This window comes from Stenella coeruleoalba (genome assembly GCF_951394435.1).
Source record: "Stenella coeruleoalba genome assembly, chromosome: 16".
Taxonomy (NCBI): Eukaryota; Metazoa; Chordata; class Mammalia; order Artiodactyla; family Delphinidae; genus Stenella; species Stenella coeruleoalba.
In genome coordinates this window covers 84,286,814-84,309,484 of record NC_137162.1, presented here as the reverse complement: position 1 = coordinate 84,309,484, position 22,671 = coordinate 84,286,814, and the positions used below count along the sequence as shown (strand labels likewise).

At 41.8% G+C, this 22,671-nt stretch overlaps 1 protein-coding gene across 1 annotated transcript in view; it reads right to left on the bottom strand.

The window, feature by feature from the left end:
- Nucleotides 1-491: 491 nt before the first annotated feature.
- FMN2 (formin 2) overlaps nucleotides 492-22,671 on the bottom strand; it is a 315,421-nt gene continuing 293,241 nt past the window's right edge. Inside the window, exons 17-18 of the mRNA XM_079899446.1 lie at nucleotides 3,371-3,452; nucleotides 492-2,073 (exon numbers count right to left, since the gene is read on the bottom strand). Coding sequence (XP_079755572.1) covers nucleotides 2,047-2,073; nucleotides 3,371-3,452 — 109 coding nt within the window. The 3' untranslated portion in view covers nucleotides 492-2,046. The remainder of the gene's footprint in view (nucleotides 2,074-3,370; nucleotides 3,453-22,671) is intronic.

Genomic DNA, 22,671 nt, shown 5'->3' with positions numbered 1-22,671 from the left:
TGTGTATGGCTGTTTCATTTTTTTGTGTGTGCAGTGAAGGCTAATACAACATTGTAAAGCAACCATACTCCAATAAAAATTAATAATAGGGGGCTTCCCTGGTGGCGTAGTGGTTAGGAATCCGCCTGCCAATGCAGGGAACATGAGCCCTGGCCTGGGAATATCCCACATGCCATGTCTGCCACAACTACTGAGTCTGTGCTCTAAAGCCTGCGAGCCACAACTACTGAGACCATGTGCCACAACTACTGAAGCCCGTGCGCCTAGAGCCCGTGCTCTGCAACAAGAGAAGTACCCACAATGAGAAGCCTGTGCACCACAACGAAGAGTAGCCCCGCTCGCCGCAACTAGAGAAAGCCCGTGCGCAGCAACGAAGACCCAACACAGCCAAAAATAAAAATAAATAAAATAGATTTATTTTTAAAAAATTAATAATAATTAAAAAGGATCTTCAGACACAGACGATCTAACTTAATTCCACCCTCATGGTAAGTATTTTGCAAGTATCTTTAGGTGATACATACACAATAGGCACAGAACTCTTTTATTATTCATTTTATTTTCATATAAATTAACATCCTAGAAAAATTAAAATAGAAACACTAAATACAGTATTGCACATAGCGATCTCTGTTAAATGCCCTATTATATCATTGAAGAAAGTCATGTACACATGGAGGGGCCGAAGGAGATAGGAGAACAGCAGAACAGCAACCCGATAGCCACTACTGTGTCTGTGCATGTCGACTACAGACTGAAAGCTAAGGACCGTACTCTACATAAATACAAACATAGTTATGATTCAGAGTTTCTTTTTAAGTTGATTCCATGATTGGTTTACATTAGCAACACATTCTCCCCTTTATTCACAGCTGTACCCCAAAACATATCATTAAAAGAATTTTTTAAAATATCTATTAATGTTAGACAAAACCATCACAACGCATCAGGAGCTGATTTTAAAATACTTTCATAGAGAGTGGAAGATTTACTTTTTTCCTCTCAATCTAAAATAAAATCTTTTCCTAGGTGCCTTTAGATCATAAATCCTTGCATACTCATTTCATAGTTTTTAATCAACTGCCATAACACATAAAGACAACCCCAATCAGGTCACAATACTGAGGCAGCTGGGTTTAAGTAACAAGTTCTAGGTAGATGCCAATCCATCTAAAAGTTACTCTTTTTTTGCCACCAGTTAGTCACGTTTGGCAATTTTATGAGCATCATTTATTTAAATTCCTTAAAATTGTGTCATTTTCTTTGTGAAGGGCAATGGTAAAAGTACAGAGAGGCACAGCTTTGGTTTAATTGACCTTTGCTGCAGATTGGCTTTATGTAAGGTCCCAAAGGACATAGTTGATAAACACCCTCATTTCTGATTCCTGCCTATTTTAAATGATTTATAGGAAGGGTTTTCCTTTTGCTATATTCTTTTCTATTCATTATCTGATGAGTAAAAAAAAATGAAAATCTTCTTTCACAAATATATAGTTACAGAGACCAACCCAAGAGCTGGGAAAGCCTTGACTATGACATATATAAATGGTACTTCAATTTCAAAATAGAAAATTTATATGTAGACGTGAAACTGATACAAACAATTCACTAGAAATAACATTTTAACCATAACTCTAAATGCAGTGATGTGGAGTACTGGTCGTCAGTAGAACGGAACGTGTTTCACTGTGACAGGGCTATTTGCACATCATTAAATTGAAGGTTACTGTTTAGCATGTTCAGAATTAATGCAGATACTGCCTCTTACACATGCTGTTTTGGTCTATCGGTAAAATACCATAAACTTTTACAAAAAGAAAAGGTGTCACATTCTCCACTGGCCTACTGCTTTTGCTTTTTTTCCTTTCTTTTTTTTTTTAATATACAGTAGAATTCAACAATCAGTGAACTGTCTGGAAAACACAAAGATTATGCAAGAGGCCAAGAAGAAAAGTGATCAAAATGATGAGTTTCCTTCCTGCCCTAGGTCGGCTGAATTCTGTGGAAGTGGCTGCAGGGACTCATTTTCTTTCTGCTTTTCTTTGTTCAGGTTTTCATGCTTATTTTCGCTTTCTGAAAATAAATGCACCAGGGAAGAGTTATAGTTAGAAGGAAGAACTTTAAAAATGTATGGCGTTTAGAATAACCCAAACAAGGTCTTTTCATTTGGATCAAATTCTTTGAAAAAAGGTTAAAGATACACAAGGTGATAAAGGAATAAAATAGAAGTAGAATCTCTTTTATCTTTTAGAATTTTCACTAAGACAAATCCCTGAATGTTTTTGAGGACAAAAGTTTTGAAAATTTAGCTTCTAATCGACATGAAAGAATACCAGGTCACCTTTTTCATTTTCTCATATTTATGTGTGCAAATACATAAATATGAAAATTGAATCGAGGCTTCATCTCATGGTTAATGTGATTTATCTCTTTTCTATCCTTATAATTCCATAATTGTGGTTAATAAATAACTTCCCGCTCATTCTATACATGTACTTTAAGATTGTACTTTCATCAAAAAGACAGAACATAAACCAAACCATAATAAAATACTTGTTGTTACATAAGATTTTTATACAGAGAAACTGAAAGGAAAATCTTTTAAATGAAGATATAATTTCTAACTTTTTTCTAAATAAAGCTGTTAAACGGTATTCCAATTTGGGTTATTTGAATATCTTCCATTTAGACTATATGAGACTAACTCAATTCAAACTGCTCCTATTTTAAGGCCTAAAACATCATCATTTACTTACTCTGTGGGGTCAAATGACAACCCCTCGAACACTCAACTAAACACTGACAGTACCACAAGGGAAAACTCGTCATTTCCACCACCCTTTCCTCTCTGGGGGCACAACTTGGCGTTTTATTTTGAAGGGGAGAGCGGACAAAGAGGGAACACCTTGGCTTGTTACACTCGGGCTGTGGGCTGACAGCTGCTGGGCAGCCGACTCCGCAGAGCCTGAGCCCTGGTCCCGGCAAAGGACAACAATGCACCTGGCATTTCATGTGTTAGATCCCAAGGGTGCTCATCCAATTACAACAGCTGTGCTGTGATCCGTGTGTGATGAGGAAAGTGAACGGTGGCCCCCAACCCTGCCAGCAACCCCACACACATACGTGCACCCCCTCAGTGGATTTATCTTAATTGTTAGTCTTTGAATGCTGAATGCTGAGATTCTTTTAGCCTTTGGGGCCTGATTAAAGGCAGAAGGAAAAGGAGATTCTTTAAGTCAGAGGCTCATTATTTGTTCAAACTTAAGAGGAAAATAATTAAAATATTATTAGGTGAATTTGTATATATTGAGAAAAGAGTGCTTAAAAGCCAAAGAAAATCACAAGTTAAAAAAACAGAGTAAATACTTACAATTCCAGAGTCATGTCTTGGTTTTATTTTATAAAGTGATTTTCCCTTTTTCTGCCTACATACCTCTTCAGCTTCTTTTACTCTGGGTGGGGGAGAAAACACACAATTTAAACAAAGATTTAGAAAGCTAACTACAATCCACCTATAGCAGTTGATTTATTAGAGAAAAATACCACATACCACAATGTCGCCCGACATTTGATTTAAAAACAGAATGTTAGAGCTAGAGGCAAATTCACCTAGTGGTTCTTAACTTGGAATCAAAGGATGTGGAATGGAATAGAATACAGCACACTTATATTTTTAGGCTACACTTTATCCTATACTAATGGAGTCTTACATTCAGAAGTAAAGTAAAGAAATATCCTTCATTTTCAGGTGAGGGTGCTGAGCTTGGCTCCATTACATAAATGGGGCTGGCACTATTACATAAATCAGAAGCATTAAATAATTAAATAAGCAGTACCATATAAAAACTCATATGTTTATTTAAAATGGTCTTAGGTTCAGTTTCCACATTGCATTTCCCCAGGCATGGAAGTCTGTGCAATGAATACTTGGGGCGTTTTTTAAAAAATTGAGCTTCATCAAGCATGGGAATGAGTCATTCAAAAGCAGAAAATAGAGAGTGAGCAGTAATGTTTGAACGCGTCTAGGATTTCTTTTTAAACACACGCTCCAAGGGAAAACAGTATTGAGTTTACCAGAGGAACAGTTAAAAGAGGACGTCATGGGGAGGGAGGTTGTGCAGCAAGTCTGGCTCTGCTGTCTGACGCTGGGTAACATCTGCTCGCTCTGCCCTCTGTGTCCCTTAGGAAGGACAAGGGCTCGATAATGCAGAACAGCATCACTAAGAAGATCACACAGAGCTGCTGCAAAGGTCCAAAAAGTTTTACTTTAAAAGTTCTTTATAGTAATGCAATTATACTCCTATAAGGATGTTAAAAAAAAATCAGTCCATGATTTTATAAACAGACATATTTATATATATAAAAAAAGTTCTTTATAAAATACTGTAAAATGTTACCAATGATTGCTTTAACTAAACAGATAGTAAGAAATCTGTAAGCTGGAATTCTATTAATAAAAATAGGTGCCATAAGAAAGAAAATAACCTATTAGGTTAATTTGTTTTTATTACTGTGGTTTTCCTCGGGAATTAAAAATAGAGTATTTCTGGAGAAACTGAAAAGGCCGTGACTTATCTTAATAAAAGACTTAGATCTTGAAACCTGTTTCCTGAAAGAAATGAGTTTTAAATATACTTCTTGAGCCTGATGGTAAAAGTTCTAATGATAGAATTCATCTCTTATGCAGTTGAAAGAACCCCTGTTTTTAAACAACAGAAGGGAACAAATCATGGAGTACAGCAGCTATGAGGTTACTGTTGCAGCTCACAGTAAAGCGTGGCAGATCAAAATAAATCCTTTTGGATGTAAAATGCCTGCTGAGTTGCTAATGTCAGTAATTCCAGAAAATGATGACAGTTTAGAAAACAATCCATTGTTACCACTTCTACTACTTTCTTCCCAAGCCATAAGTTTGCCTTTAATCTTTTCTCCAAACATTTGAATACAAACACATTATAACAAACTAAGGATTGCAGAGTTCCCATCTTCCTCTGAAATAACTACCAGTTAATATAAGTTGAAATATTTGGACAAGAAATTAAGGAAAACATTTTTTTTTTTTTAGCAGTTAGCAAAAATCCAGTAGATCCCCTTCTAAATTTACTTGGAGCTCTTTAAAGCGTTTTGTGACATTTAAAATAAATTTACTTCACAAGTTTGTACATCACCAAAGCATCTTAATTTTCTCACTATCTTACTTATTTTGTTCTTAAAAGTTTTTTCTAAGTATCACAGAAAGCTGAGTCTAATACAAACATATTAAATTTTACACAAAAACAAGTCCAGCCATTCCCACAGCAGACACAAGGAGAGCTAGAGAGAGTGGTCAGGGAGCCCTCGCAGTGACTGGGCACCGGGCTAAAGGCACTTAAGCCCGGCGTCTGTCAGGGGAGAGGCCTGTGCGCACAGAGGCTGGGGCGCTCGGAGTCCAGCGCCGGGTTCGGGGGCTATGCCCCGAGGGGACCCTGGGGTTGGCGGGTGGGGTTCCTGAAATTCTTCGGAAGCAGGTCGACAGTTGAGCTTCGTTTCAAAGAGAAATCTTAATTTTCCATACTTTTCTTGGAAGGGGAAATGGGGCTGAGGGTGAGGGGAGAGGACTTGTACAGAGTAACCTGGGGGCGCCGCGGGGACCCTGCTGCCTGGGACCCGCCACCGAGGCCAGAGCTCCCCCGCCCCGCTGCTTCCCTGTCCGACGGGAGCGAGTGGTCCCTGCGTCCCCAGACCCAAGCCGCGCACATGGCTCCCAAGCGGTCGCTCAAGGTCAGGAGCAGAGGAATCACGGAGAATCAGATAAAACGCAGCTCCCGGGCCCCCACGTGTCTGTTCTGGGCCAGGCGTCTCTGTTCCCCCACCGTACCCGCCCCCCTGCCAGGACGCGCTCGGAAGCAGCACTGGGAGAATCTGATCTGATGTGGACGACAGCGGGAGAAGCTGCGCCCCGGAACCGAGCTGGTGGTTCCCCACGCGGCGCCCCAGGACCCCGGCGCTCCCTCCCCCTCGAGGCAACGCCGTGAACCCCCAGGTCACGACCCCAAACCACAGGAATGGGCTCCCTGCAGTCCCCTTGGGGCCCACCCATCCTAAGTCTCCTAGCAAATGCTGCTTCTTCCAAAGGCCAATTTTATTTCAACAAAACTCTGACATTTTCCCCACACTTTAGGCAGGAAAAAAGAACGTGTCCCTGGAGGTGAGCTTGCCGCCAGCGTTGGCAGAAATAAGAGGAAAAATAATGAGGTGAGCCGGAAGGGAGAGGGCCCCCGAGTGCCCTCCTACTTGAGCCTCCCTCTGGGGGTCAGGAGGAGTTCTCGGCTCCAAGTGCAGGCCCCTTGAGTAACCCTCTTCCCTCCTGCCTCGCCCCTCATTCAATGAGTGCTAAAATTTCCTAAACTGAATAGGAAAAAGATGTTCCTTTCATAACTAGATATTAAGTGAAAAGGCACAGTGGTGATAACTTTTCAAATAACAAAAATGACCTACACGTCTTATTTGGAAAGGAGGAGGAGAGTGAAAAGAGGGATAGTACTTCATTTATAAAGAGAAAGCAGTCACATGAGGAAGGAGGAAGTCAGGTCTTGGCTGAAGGGGACAGTCCTCGGCCTGCACTTGAGTTTAACCTCCAGTTAGGAGGGGTCTGTGGTTGGCGTATGGATTCATAGCTCTTGTGCATGATTCACGAAGATGATTTTTTTTTTAATGTGGCTGCATTCACACAAAAGGGACTGCCAGGGCGTTCGTTAATCAAGATTTGACTCTATTAGTCAGTCTCCCAAGGCAACAGAAATAAAAGCAAAAATAATGGGACTTGATCAAACTTACAAACTTTTGTACTGCAAAGGAAACCATAAACAAAATGAAAAGACAACTACTGGCTGGGAGAAAATATTTGCAAATGATGCAACTGACAAGGGCCTTATTTCCAATATATGAACAGCTCACACAACTCAGTATTAAAAAACCAAACAACCCAACTGAAAACTGGGCAGAAGATCAAGACCTTTCTTCAAAGAAGACATACAGATGGCCAATAGGCACGTGAAAAGATGATCAACATTGCTAATTATTAGAGAAATGCAAATCAAAACTACAATGATGTACCACCTCATACCATTCAGAATGGCCATCGTCAAAAAAGTATACAAATAACAAATGTTGGCGAAGGTGCGGAGAAAAGGGAACCCTCCCACTGTTGGTGGGAATGTAAATTGGGGCAGCCACTATGGGAAACAGTCTGGAGGTTCCTCAAAAAACTAAAAATAGAGTTATCATATGATCCAGCAATCCCACTAATGGGCATGTATCCGGACAAAACTATAATTCAAAAAGATACATGCACCCCTATGTTCATAGCAGCACTATTCACAATAGCCAAGACATGGAAACAACCTAAACGTCCATCAACAGATGAATGGATAAAGAAGATGTTATATATATATGCAGTGGAGTATTACTGAGCCATAAAAAGAATGAAATAATGCCATTTGCAGCAACATGGATGGACCTAGAGATTATCATACTAAGCAAAGTCAGAAAGAGAAAGACAAATACCATATGATATCACTTATATGTGGAATCTAACATATGACACAAATGAACTTATCTACAAAACAGAAACAGACTCACAGACATAAAGAACAGACTTGTGGTTGCCAATTGGGAGGGGGCTGAGGAAGAGATGGCTTAGAAGTTTGGGATTAGCAGATGCAAACTATTATATATAGGATGAGTGAACAACAAGGTCCTACTGTATAGTACAGGGAACAATATTCAATATCCTATGATAAACTATAATGGAAAAGAATATAAAAATATATATGTATGTATAACTGAATCACTTTGCTGTACAGCAGAAATTAACATTGTAAGTCAACTATACTTCTAAAATAAACACACACACACACAAAAAATAGATTTTTACCTTATTAGATAACTAAAAAGGGAAGTAAAAAATTTTCAGATGACATCTTTGGTAGGCTAATTCTAACAACTGCAACTTCTAACCAGAAATCTAGACAAAAAAGAAAATATGAACAAAAACAAATGATGTGATAAGGAAAACTCTTCTCTCATCACTTTTAGTGGTTTTGGAAAAAAAACAACACAGAGGGCTTCCCTGGTGGCGCAGTAGTTGAGAGTCCGCCTGCCGATGCAGGGGACACGGGTTCGTGCCCCGGTCCGGGAAGATCCCACATGCTGCAGAGCGGATAGGTCCGTGAAACACGGCAGCCAAGCCTGTGCGTCCGCTCCGCAACGGGAGAGGCCACAACAGTGAGAGGCCCGCGTACCTCAAAAAAAAAAAAAAAAAAAACAACACAGAAAGCAGAGACTAGAAAACAGGAAAGGTAGACAGAACAGAAGGATACAAATAGTATATCATGGCCATGAAATTTGACGTTTATGTTAAATTTTGGTGTAATATCTTTTATTGTCCATAAAACTTCAGACAAAACAATGTGCTGAATACTTTTCAAAAGTATGAACTTATCCCTCAAATGAAGGACCAAAAGTAATAAAATAATATGAGGCGCTCCTTGATCTTTTAAGGGAGAATTTAATCATGGGAAAAAACCAAAAAACAGATGGAATCAGGTTTGGAAAACAGAGTAGGTGACCAATTTGAACAAATATTTTTTGTTCTTAATTTTTGTCCTGGCAATGGGTCAAAAAGAGTTAGATAAATGAATGGGTGATTCCCAGTAAGTGGAAACTCACTCCCTACAAGGACCAATCTTTGTATAACCAATTTTGAATAGACTTTTTGAAAAAATGAAACTTTTCTCTTTCTTAAACAGATGGAAATATTTAACATTTACTTGATGCCACCTTCATCACTGTTGTGATGTGCGGACTCAGGCCTCCCTCAAGGCCCCGAAGGCGTAGACAGCAGCTCACCCACTCTGATGTCACACTGTGCTCTATTGGACTTGACCTCACAGCCAGTTTTAAATCCTCTGTCTGTTCCTAAGATGGCACGTTGTGATCACTCCTCGCGGTGCTAGCATATCTGCCTTACGTAGATCCTCTCTCTTCTTTAAAAAATTCCTGTCTTCTCTAGAGGGGAAAACCAGACAACTAAGCTCATCTAAATGAGCCTCAAATTAGAGCAATAATGCTCTGAGTTCAGTCCCAGCTACACAGATACAGCTCCTGGGCCTGGAGGCAGTCCTGTCAGCTGCCAGGGCTTCTCCCCTACACACCGCCCTCCACCTCCCACAGCTGGGTCTGGAAGGTTAGGGCGGCCAGGAGTCTGACTCACAGTCGGGCAGGACACGACAGCGACAGCCAGCGACAGCACTCAGCGTGTCTGGTGAGAAGATCCTAAGATACCACACAACCCGACCTGCCCATTCAGCAGCTTGTTTGGGAAGATGTCAAGTAAGGCTGGAATGAATGTGAAACCTGAAATTCAAGCTTATCAAGGTAGAGAAGTGTGACACCATTGGTCAGTAATGACAGATTTTGTGATGCTACAGAGAATACAGGATAAGGAATGAGCATTTTGTGAGCAATGTGACTATGAGATGAGTCCTCCGTTGAAAACTGTTGTCTGGGCAAAAATGACCAGAGGAAAACATAACATCTCTAAGCTTAAAATTTCAAGAAAACTCTTATACTAAATTTATCTTCTAAAAAATGAAGTTGTAAATGTAACCTATAAAGAAGCTAAATAAATTTCAATACATCTATATAGATTTTTATTCCCTACATTGAAAAATTTTCAGTTGTAGCAGCTTCCTCTGGCTTTAAGATATTAAGCTTAGAAGTTATTAAGCATAGAAAATGAGTCCAGGAGACTGAGAATATTTTTAAGGTTTATATCACAGAGAAGACAAAGGTAGGTGACAAAATGAAAAGTATTTTTTTTATCATAGAATTTCTTGAAACAGCATAATCTATAAAAATACTGAATCACTATGTTGTACAACTGAAACTAACATAATGTAAGTCAACTATACTTCAATTTAGAAAAAAGAAACTAGTTTAAATTCCAATAATAATTTTGTCCTTAATACAACTGGATACATTTATACTAAAGGTTATTCTAAATAGAGAGAGTGGTTTCTGATTTCTCTCCTAATAAAAATGTATATTTCTCTGCACTTTCCTTCCCAAGCCCCAGACCCATTTATTGTAAGGCAAACATACAAAAAGTTCCATGTGATTCAGTGTAAAGACAGTTTGTGAGATGCAACAGTGACACAGACACAGAGAAGAGAAACCACTGTGGCCCGCAGGCCGAGTAATTTTTATCTACTTTATAGAGCAAACACCTGGCGGCCTCACCCTCATTAAGAAAACAGGTATGCTATCGTCATTCAATGGAATGAGAAGGGAGCCACTCCTGCCACTGAGCAGTAACAATCTGGTAAGTGAGTGTAAGGCGGCCGGGTTCACTGCCCGCCGGGGCAGAGGCGTGGGGTCCCCTCGCAGAGATAGGTCTCCGCCCACCTGCTGAGAGCAGACCACTCCCCCGCCCAGCTCAGCGGAGTCCCCACAGCTGCCTACTAAGCCCAGAAAACCATTCTAATCCAAAAGAGAGGGGAGGGGCTCTGGACGGAGGCTGGGTGGGAGCCGGCATGTGGCTCCAGTAGAGCCGGAAGCAGGTGTAGACGCCCTGTGGACTCGACTCCATCTCGGCCTGCTCTCATTTATGACCAAGATGCTCACCACCACCACCCCAAACCCCCTGAAAATATAGTGGAAACCATCAACCACAGCGCTCCTTATCACTGCAATGGAAAAGAACTGAAGTTTCGTCAGGCATGTATTTCTGAATTTGAGTCTAATTTCTGAATTTCATCGCTCATACTCTCTGACTCTTTCAGAGAAAACTGCCTCCGCGCCTCCAGGGCTGACGGCGCAGTTAGTACCAGCGAGTGCACAGCGGCAGCGACTCAAGGCGGCCACGCTTTACACGACCCCCGCCCGGGGGCCGGCCTGGGGAGCCCCGCCTGGGGACAGTGCCTCGGAGACTGGCTTGGGGACCCCCGCCTGAAGACCACGCCTCGGGGACCATCCTGGGGACCCCCGCCCCTGGACCACGCTTCGGAGTAGAGGTGGGTCAAAAGAGAGGAATCATTCATTCAGAAGATAACATTCAAGCAGTCAAATGAATTCTTTACAGTCGGCATCTCTTTGATAACTGTCTAATGTTCTACAAATGTAGGACATTGTAACTCATGGATGAGCTACCATAGGAAGAAATGTTTCCCCCTAGGTTTGGAAAGGCTGTAGGTGAGGAAAGATGGGTCCGGAGGACACAGCTGGGTTCTCCGGCTGGGCTCTCACTTCAAGGCAAACAAAACAAAAAATCACACACACACATCTCAGGATAACCCCATGAGGTGGGTACTGCTGTTACCCAACTTTTACAGTGAAGAAACTGAAACTTAAAATGGTCACATTAGTCGCTCAGGGTCAGAAACCAACGTTGCAGATCCAGACAGACACAGACAACACCTCCTCAGCTCTAGGTGTAATAAGCATCGATCTGTGTGGCCTCCTCAAAAGGCAAAGGCATGGGATGATGAAAAACACGGCCACCAAAATCTTCCTCTAGTTATACATATGTACATAGTTATTTACATTTATGTATTTATACTTATCATGTATTTATATATTTACATTCATTATATTAATTTATATTTATATTTATTTTTATTTCTGTTTATTTAGAAGCATTTAATTTTAAAAGACTGAATTTTCTAAAACTCTGAACATATAAAACGTGGCAGGTTAAAATGGTTTTGAAAGAGAAACTATTTGGGAAAGTGGGTGCATGTATTTTACTAGCTCCTGAGGAGAAGCACTCTAACTGGACAAATTCTGAACCCTATTCAAGGAAAAGTATTAATGGAAACACAGTGGGCTGTAGTGTTCATCTTTGAAAAAGGAAAGCATGCAAGATCATCCGGAGAAAAAACTACCACCACGTTTTCTTGATTCTAATTTCTAGGAGGAATTCTTGACGGTGGCTCTCTACATAAGGGATGTGAACTGTAGTCAGTAAAAATCTAAAAATACAGAAGACAGAGAAATTTTCCAATGGCTTTTTTCTTTTTAAACACAAATCCTCAATATAAACAGCAACTAAATTTTAAGCTTTAACTCAACGAAGGCGTTTCTGAGGAAAGGGGATTCGGCACACACTTGGAGTGTGTTGTGCCCTTGCTTTTTGGTGATCTAACCTGATAGAGGGCTACAACTCTGAGAAACCCAGAAGGACAGTGAGCACATTTCCCCCACTATCTCAGATCCCAATGGTCTCAACTGAACAGCAGTCAGTAGGTGGTTAGAGTCTCTGACAAATGTTGGAAATGCTGACACGCTGTGCTGCTGAAGATGGGAAATGCATGTACCTTAGTGACTAGATGATTAAACAGTAAGGTTCACACTCCACTGTGTAAATAAAGACCATGAATTATATTCTGTCAAATCAGAGTATCATTTTCTCACGTTCTTCCCACAAGGAATTTACCGTGGTATCAGAAAAAGTTGAGAAAGCTAGAAGGTGCCATTTAGAACGTTTAAAAATGCTTAGATGATAAGCTTTTAACCGTTACTGAAAATTGTAATATTTGTATTCATAAACACGTTAGGATTTTAAAGCTCTGATAACATAGTTTTCACTGTTAATTTAAAATCGCTCATTTAAAAAAAAAGGGTTTCTTTTTCTCATGGCTCTTGCAGTAGAGACTATTTTAATTCTACATTAGACCCAGATTTACATGGAATTTACAAAAGTAGCTCAGCTGATGTGCCCTTTATCTAAGTCCCATAACAATGACCATGTTCTTTCTGTAGGTATTGAGGATGTTTTACATTTCCTCAATAAAATGGTTAAAATGACAGCTCCTGGTCTCACAAATTCATGATAGTAAATAAAATGAACTTCTGTCACACATGATGGCCAAAACTATTATAAAATCACATTTGACAGCAAAGTACCTCTTTTATTACAGGAGACCAGTGTTGTTTACTACATTTGACATTTTTTGTGCAAACATCCTTTTACTATTTCCACATGTGTTAAGATATTTTCTTAATTTCAGCAATTCCTTTTTTTTTCTTTTGCATATGGTTCAGAAAAGCATTTGATTATAGCTAGTGAGATATAAATTTAAGTTCTATTGGTACTCACACTATGGTTTTTCTTTTGACAATTCAATACCAAGGAGGATGTGGGTGAATAACCTGGATCCTATTCTTTTAGAAAAACCTTTTTTTGATGGGGCAGGAACTCAAGGGCTATTAGACATAGGGATTAGTTTATAGTGAGTTTATCACGTTTCTTCCCTGTAAAACTCAAAAAAGAGTACAACAGAGCTATTAATGTCATAAAGGTTTACAGTCTTGCGAGAGAGAGATGTGGGCGATACAACACAGGAATGCATCAGAGAAACACACATATGAAGGGAGAACAAAAACACGCAATATTTTCCTCTACTGGATGATTCCTATCAGGTTAAAAATATGCTGTTCATCCCCCCATCAAATAGAAAATATCTCTCATCCCCCGCCCCCTCCAGCGAGACCTTCCTTCTCTGCCACCCTTTACATGTACTGCCCATCATCCCCTTCTCCACATCCTCTGTGCCCATCTAACCAGGCGTCTGTCACGGACCACCTGACGGCGCCTGCTCTTGTGATGTCGCCGCTTCCCCCAAGTTCCCAAATTCAAAGGTCGATTCTCCTCCCACTCCCGTAAGCACCAGCAGCTCTGCTTTATGGCCTCCTTCTGGAAGTCTCACTGACCTGGTCCACCAGGCTCCACAATCTGCCCCAGCACCTCTCTCTACAGCCCAGCCGTCTTCTACCTTTCTCCTCCTGCTCACTCTGTTCCAGCCACTGCAGCCTCCCCCCAGGGCTTTGCACTTGCCGCTCTGTCTGGAATGTTCCGTCTCGAAATCCCCTGGTTTCTTCCATCACTTCCTTCAAGTCCCGGCTTATCTGTCGCTTCTCAGAGAGCGCTGCCCGGCAGGCTTACATGCACCGCCAGCACCTCCTCCAGCCCTCTTTTCCCTCTGCCCAAAGTCCCCAGAGGACAGAGAGTGCCTCCCTCCTGACTGAGCACTGGCACAGGGCACCTTCAGAGAACTCCAGACAACACAAGGCAGGTGCAGCTCACGCTGGGAGGACCATATGCCCTTTTAGTAAATGCAGAGTGGCCACATCCTCTCTGAGGCACGGCTACCCAAACAGGACTCTGTACAGCTCAGCATCAAGCTTTAAATCATTCAAGGGAGGGGTTTATAAGGAGACACATCAGCCTTTCTCCAGAGACATCAATGAGATCGGGGACGTGAGGGCAGGAACACTTTATCTAGAACAGAGTGTGACACACAGGTGACAGCATAACCGTTGTTCCTAAAGGAAGGGGTGACCTTTGTAATCAGTTGGGGGTGGAGCATGGCCAGGGCTGTGGGGGACGATGGGGAGAAAGCTGAAGGATTATCCAGAGAATGTCAACATCCCTCAACAAGATAAAATGACAGATGAAGCTGATTAAAGTTTTCAAACTTAGAAAGACATTCGAGGTATCAGGGATCTTAAGCGTTTTATTACCGATCTTACTCAGGAAACAAAAGCAAAATAAATCAAAATGGAATGAAATAAAGTAAAATAAAATGCTCCTGGGCTTCATATAAGACAACGTTCAAAAAGGGCAAGCATAAGTTGGTGCAGCCACTATGTAAAACAGTATGGAGGGTCCTCAAAGAATTAAAAATAGAGTTACTATATGATCCAGCAATCCTACTCCTGGGCATGTATCTTGACAAAACTACAGTTCAAAAAGATGTATGCACCCTTATGTTCATCGCAGCACTATTTATAATAGCCAAGACATGGAAACAACCTAAATGTCCATCAACAGATGAATGGATAAAGATGTGGTACATATATACAATGGAATATTACTCAGCCATAAAAAGAATGAAATAATGCCATTTGCAGCAACAAGGATGGACCTCGAGATTATCATACTAAGTGAAATAAGTCAGAAAGACAAATACCATATGATATCACTTATATGTGGAACCTAACATATGACAAATGAACTTATCTATGAAACAGAAACAGACTCACAGACATAGAGGACAGACTTCTGGTTGCCAAGGGGGTGGGTAGGGGAGGAGGGAAGGACTGGGAAGTTGGGATTAGCAGATGAAAACTATTATATAGAGAATGGATAATCAACAATGGCCTACTGTATAGCACAGGGAACTATATTCAATATCCTGTGATAAACCATAATGAAAAAGAATATCAAAAAAATGTATATATGTAAAACTGAATCACTTGCTATACAGCAGAAATTAACACAACATTGTAAATCAACTATACTTCAGTTAAAAAAAAAAGAGCAAGCTGACAAACCTCTGGTGTATCCATGAGCTAATGATATCATATTATCATTAGAAAGCCTAAATTGAAAAAAGAAGTCTTACATCATTTTAGGAACTATATTAGGTATGATATGATTTTCATTTTTTTGGTTCTGCAATATTATCTTAAAAATATTAAATCTTAAAAATTGTAAATCATAGCTCCTAAAACTCCAAAAGCATTAGAATTTGAGTTTGATATGAAATTATAATATGCATATAAGAAATATCATGCATGTATAATAACTTAAATGATAATGATGATGACGACCACGGTGACAATGACCTAAAGGTCCTTCTAAGGAGGAACAAATAATAAACAAGAACTTTCCACATAAACCAAGGAACACAGGCTGGGGGAAACTTATTTGCTATGATAGCTGTTCAACGGTGGACACCTGAATTGACTAGAAATGCCCGTGTCCAGACCACGCTGTACTTCCATGGCCAGTTCTGCAGCACCAGCACGGCCAGTCCTCACTGAGGGCCCACTGGCTAGGAAGCACCGTATAAACGGTCTGTCCCTGCCTCAAAAAATGTCTGCTTTCTTCACATGGACTCAAAATTCCTCTCCTGACCTAGCAGCTGCCCATGGTTCATGTTTCTAAGCCTAACTGTTTATGACAAGCAGAAGCAGCGACCTGGTCAGAGGCCTGTGGGGAGGGTCACGAGTGAGAACTCAGACGCCAGGTAAGGGCCGGTGGGCAGGAGTAGGGAGACATTCTGGCGAGAGGGTGGAGACCTCATGAAACACAAGTGAGAGATGGGGCTTTATCCCATAGCAAACGCAGACAAACTTCCTCCCCTTTTTATTTATTTTCACCATTATTATATCCACTTTTTCCCCCCTAAGTATTTATCTCTTCTCCATTAGAAATACAGTTTAAGAAAACTTGGACAATCTGACTCCCCCCATGGAGATTAGATTTGAAAAAAGTTTATTTAGAATAGATGAGTAATTTCAGAATAGACACACGTACTGTATATTTTTAACATGAATTAAGGTTTCCTGAGTCTGAAGTTTACACAGGGAAAGCACTAGTCATTTCATCACTACAGAGTCAAGTTATTATAAATCACTAAGTATTCAAATAGATGGAGATCATTTTGATCTTGGAATTAACTGTGTGATTTTATTTTTTTATAATTTTTGCCAGCAGATTTGTCTCTGAAATTTTGATTTAGCTCATTTATTCATGTTAGTAGTTAAAAGATTTGCTTTCCTTGAGTACGTCCCCTGGGCACAGGGGAAATGGCCAGGAGTGGACCAGGCAGAAAGAAAAGTAACTGATGTACGAATTCAAAACTGTGACCAACCTGAACAGACCGCTGAGGGTGGGACATTCAATCCTGGTCCACTTTTAGGCTTAGTGGTTAATGTGAGAATTCTATTTACTTTCTTCAAAAAAAAAAAAAAAGCTTTGAGATATCATTAGCGTACTATTAAATTCACCCATTTAAGTGGAAAATTCACGGCCAAACAGGGAATTTCCTGGTGGTCTCCTGGTTCGGACTTCTCACTTTCACTGCTGAGGGCCGGGGAGGGGTCGGGGAAGTAAGATCCCACAAGACGCATGGTGCAGCCAGAAAACAAACAAACAAAAAACTGGAAAAAACGAAACAAAACAAAACCCTAACCCACAGGGCTATGCAGCCATCTAGTTTTAGAACATTCCACCCCGCCAAGAAACCTCACCAGCAGTCACTTTCCATTCCTCTCTGTCCCCAGCCCCTGACAAGGGCTAATCTACTTCCAGATCCTATATACTTGCTAATTCTGGGTGTTTCATATAAAGCAAAACACACCACACAGTCTTCTTCTCTGACCACCTTCTTTCACTTAGCACCCATGTTACAGCCTGTATCAGTGCTTCATTTCTTTTTATCACATAACGCTATTCCACTGTAAGGATACGCCGTGCTTTATTTACGCACTCATCAGTGGACAGACCTCCGAGTTGTTCAGGTGTCATGAGTGACACTGCTGCGTGTCCACAGGCCTCTTCCACAGACCCGCGGCAGGAGCTGCGGGCCCCATGGCAGCTGTACGCTCACTTTTTTTGTTTTTTAATTTTCCCTAGGGCTTGTGGGATCTTAGCTCCTCGACCAGGGATGGAACCCGTGCCCCCTGCAGTGGAAGCGCGGAGTCCTAACCAGTGGCCTGCCAGGGAAGTTCCTAGACTGCCCCCTTTGAGGAAAGGCCTGTTTTCCAAAGTGGCTTCACTGCCCACAGTCCCCCCAAGCACGTGAAAGTCCCATACACTCAAATTGAGTTTCGCGCCTTATCACAGTTGCTTCTTAAATGTTAACCAGATTTTAGCAGGCAAAACCAGTGAGTTGACTGCTCTTTGTCCAATAAAATGATGCTGCAATGTCTGGGTCTAATGTTGCCATCAGCTGCAAACCTGTTGTAGAGACAAACGCCTACATCTTGGGGACGATCTCGCCCACCTCCATCTCTCACGACTAGCTTTGAGTACTCATTACTGACCCCACGATCCCAAATTTTTAAAAGTAGAAGGAACACCTTCCATTTCTCTGCACTACCCGCGCCCCCCCGTGTCTGAGGGAGAAGTCCCAAAGCGGACAGGAGGAAGGGTGCCGGCCAGTGGGCTCCTCTACCAGGGGCTCCGAGTCAGCCAGGAAGACGTCACATGGGGGTGGATGCAGGGGCATTTGTCACTACCTAAAAAATCCAGGCTCCGGCAGAAGTCCATACAAAACTAAGAAATCGGCGTTGGCCAAATCGAACAGGTCTGGCCCCCTCCTCCGGCAGGTTATAACCATCACATTGTTTGAGAGACTCCTAAAGAAATTTAAATGACCCCCAAATAACGGCTTGATGGTAAAGATATAGCTTGTTGTAGGAGCTAGTTGCAGCTCATATAAGCTGCACGATGTTATTTTTAACAGGTAATCTTAAATATCTTTACTCCATGAAGCATATTTTTTGCCAAGACAGTTTTATGACAAACTTCGCTAAGACACCAAAAAATATTTTTAGCAAATGCTGAAGGGAAATGAATAATTGCTCAAATACCATTACAAGCCTCTGCAAACTCAGCAGAAGGTGCAACAAGGTTTAAATCCTTTTAAAGCAAAAAAGTCTGTGGAAAAGCTATTTTCTTGACTCTTGGCCCCAGCTGTCTGTTGGGAGTTGGAACCACAACATTTAAGGTGACTTTCTTCCATTTTTGAACATGAGGCTTAGAGACAGGATTTTCCAAAATTTAAAAAGATCTCTTGGAACATGGAAAGATGAAGCAAATGCATAGATTTTTTTCCATCTAAACTTCACCTTAGGATTTTACATCATTTTTGGAGAACTAAGCTTTAGAAAGTAAATTTCCGGATACCCAGGGTTTCAGACCTTGTAAATCACTTTAGGAGAAGAAAGGGGGAAGCTCACTTTCCTGATCTCTAAGGTCTGGTTAACATAAGCTCATCATTCATGGAGCTGAGACTAGACTTTTCTGACCTCCAGAGCTGCCCCAGCCAGGAACCTGTGCTAACGCGCGTGTGTAGGGTCCCAGCACCCTCTTCCCGTCTCCTCTGCTGCCTCTCCTAGTGCAGAATATCACACCTTTCACCTGGGTCACCTCAGGTTACTGAGGAGTTTCCTCAGTAACTCCTAACTTGCTTCTCAATACCACCGTCCAATTTCCTACCCATTGCACCATCTTTTCTCTGCATGAATCATCTCAGGTTGTTCTCTTTCAAAAGCTCTGTGATGGCCTTCTACTGCACCCACGATAAAAGTCAGCCTCTTACCATGACTGCAAGGGTCGGAACGGTCAGGCCCCTGCCTGTTTCCTCAGATTCACCTCATGACCTGGAGATCAGTCTTCTCTGCCAGGCTGCTGTGACCTTCCCGCACCTCTACCTGCCAGGCTCACCACCGTACCCCTACACCAGTCTCAAATTCTTTAGGTGTCAACGTAAATGTTGCCTCTTCAGAAAGGCCTCCTCCGACCAAACTTTCTAAATGAAACTCTTCTGCTTTTTATTGTGCAAAAATGGTTCACTGTTTACTTTCCACATAGTGCTAATTTCAACCTATAATTTTAAAATGTGCGTGTTTACTTTTTTATTGTCTGCATCTCTCACTAGAGGGTAAGATCCACATGGCCAGGGAATTTGCCGACCACAGAGTAGCGCATAAATAACTGTTGAATTAATAAATTCATGAATTTAATTTCCTACTACACCTTTTTTTTTTTTTTTTTTTTGCGGTACGTGGGCCTCTCACTGTTGTGGCCTCTCCCGCCGCGGAGCACAGGCTCCGGACGCGCAGGCCCAGCGGCCATGGCCCACGGGCCCAGCTGCTCTGCGGCATGCGGGATCCTTCCAGACCGGGGCACAAACCCGTGTCCCCTGCATTGGCAGGCGGACTGTCAACCACTGCGCCACCAGGGAAGCCCTCCTACTACATCTTAATGCATATTAATTACTCCTTTAATGAGCCTAGGTCACATTCCCTACATATTCTCAGGGACCATTTGCACTGTCCTGTCTTGTTTGTCAATTTCCTTCCAAGGTTCCCACTACAGGGGTCAGAACTAGGAAGAGGGTTGCTTTATGGGTCGTTCCTGTAGAAACTGATGCCTGAATTTAATGGGTAAGCGGTTGGCCAACTTCACGTACTGCTCCAATGTGACAGTGCTGGGCAGAGGTCCAAGAGGCAGTTCCACTTATGTGTCCAACAAACACATGACTACAGAATAATAAGCCTCTTTCCTTAGCTCACGTTTATTTTCAGTTGCTTTGAAAGTGGTTGCTTCCTTCTACTCTGATGACATCATACAGCTCAGTGTATGAGGTGCCTCTGGTCTAACGTGTACCCTCCTAAGGCCGGACACTCACACGCTTTCCTTCCAACCACAGACCAGCTGGGCAGAGACTAGACCTGACTAACACACGCTCGTGCAGCTGGAGGAGTAGCTGCCCTTTCTCCTGGTTCCTCAAAGACCACCTGCCTCAGAATAAAGGGAACCAGCAAATTAAGTTAGACAGCACTTTAAACACAACTCTTACTAATGTCACCACTGATTTATGAAATCAAAATGGCTTAAGCTGGGACTCCCCTGGTGGTCCAGTGGTTAAGACTCTGTGCTGCTAATGCAGGGGGCCTGGATTCCATCCTTGGTCAGGGAACTAGATCCCACATGCTGCAACTAAGACCTGGCACAGCCAAATAAATAAATAAGTATTTTTTAAAAGTCTTAAGCTGACTACAAGTGAGATGGTGATAGGCTGCACTGCACACGATGGGGCTTGAAGCCCAGGTGCCAGAGCCCAATTTCCTAGTTTAGGACATCCTCCCCTCCTAGGACCGCCTGTGAAGCTCCTACTTGACTCAGATCTGTGTGCAAAGAATAATTCTGGAGGCACTGATGCCCCTCTTGCTTCCCCCTCCTGTGACACCTCACCAAGGCTAGGCTGTCAGCTCCAGGGAGACGGGGCCTTCATCAAATGACTGAGGGTCTCCTGTGCCTGGACACTTAACATGGAATGAGAGGATGACCACACATCACAAGCTGGACTCTGCCTGAAAACTGAGTCTGGCTACAACAGAGCAAAAGCGGGCAGTGAAATTGTCTTCCCAAGGACCACAGTTCCTCCATCATGGTGGAAAAGCACAAGTGTCCCTAGTACCCTGTGCTAAGTCGTCCGAGCTCCCCTGGGCCCCCACGTGGCTTGGTGATGCTGATGACTTCCTGGAGATAAGACATGGGTCACCTGGGTCCTCACGCATGGACACTGTGCTCTGTGAGGCCTTGGGGAGAGGCTGGGCACCGTTCACGTCAGTTTGTCCCCATATTCTGGACAGAGTCGAGCTGACATTTTTTTAAAGTTATTTTTCATATGTTTTGTGTTGCTCAGTAATAACTAGTCCAAATTTCTTTGAAGAAGAATTTCTTATTAACAAGTGTACAAGCCTAGTTGCAAGTATATGAAGAAATATTTTTTTGGACTCACGACAAAACCAATGGGTCAGCTGTCTGAAGCATCAAAACAAGAGTAGAGCATAATGTAAATAAGAAGTGATAGGTCACATGAACGCTGTCAAACAAAAGCTCAACTTGGACTCAGAATCAAGACATTTTACCAACGAAGAAAGCAACTGAGTCACAATAATGCCTTGTATTTACAGATGTGATTTTTTTAGTCATATATTTTATACACATCAGTGTATACATGTCAATCCCAATGGCCCAATTCATCACACGACCACCCCCCCCCCCGCAGCTTTCCCCTTGGTGTCCATAGGTTTGTTCTCTACATCTGTGTCTCAACTTCTTCCCTGCAAACCAGTTCATCTGTACCATTTTTCTAGGTTCCACATACATGCGTTAATATACGATATTTGTTTTTCCTTTTCTGCCTTACTTCACTCTGTATGACAGTCTTTAGATCCATCCACGTCTCAACAAATGACTCAATTACGTTCCTTTTTATGGCTGAGTAATATTCCATTGTATATATTTACCACATCTTCCTTATCCATTCGTCTGTCGATGGGCATTTAGGATGCTTCCATGACCTGGCTATTATAAATAGTGCTGCAATGAACACTGGGGTGCATGTGTCTTCTTGAATTATGGTTTTCTCTGGGTATATGCCCAGTACTGGGATTGCTAGATCATATGATAATTCTATTTTTAGTTTTTTAAGGAACCTCCCTACTGTTCTCCATAGTGGCTGTATCAATTTACATTCCCACCAACAGTGCAGGAGGGTTCCCTTTTCTCCACACCCTCTCCAGCATTTGTTGTCTGTAGATTTTCTGATAATCCCATTCTAACTGGTGTGAGGTGATACCTCATTGTAGTTTTGATTTGCATTTCTCTAATCTTGGCCATCTGTATGTCTTCTTTGGAGAAATGTCTATTTAGGTCTTCTGCCCATTTTTGGATTGGGTTGTCTGTTTTTTTAATATTGAGCTGCATGAGCTGTTTATGTATTTTGGAGATTAATCCTTTGTCCATTGATTTGTTTGCAAATATTTTCTCCCATTCTGAGGGTCGTCTTTTCATCTTCTTTATGGTTTCCTTTGCTGTGCAAAAGCTTTGAAGTTTCATTAGGTGCCATTTGTTTATTTTTGTTTTTATTTCCATTACTCTAGGAGGTGGATCAAAAAAGATCCTGCTGTGATTTATGTCAAAGAGTGTGCTTCCTATGTTTTCCTCTAAGAGTTTTATAGTGTCCGGTCTTACATTTAGGTCTCTAACCCATTTTGAGTTCATTTTTGTGTATGGTGTTAGGGAGTGTTCTAATTTCGTCCTTT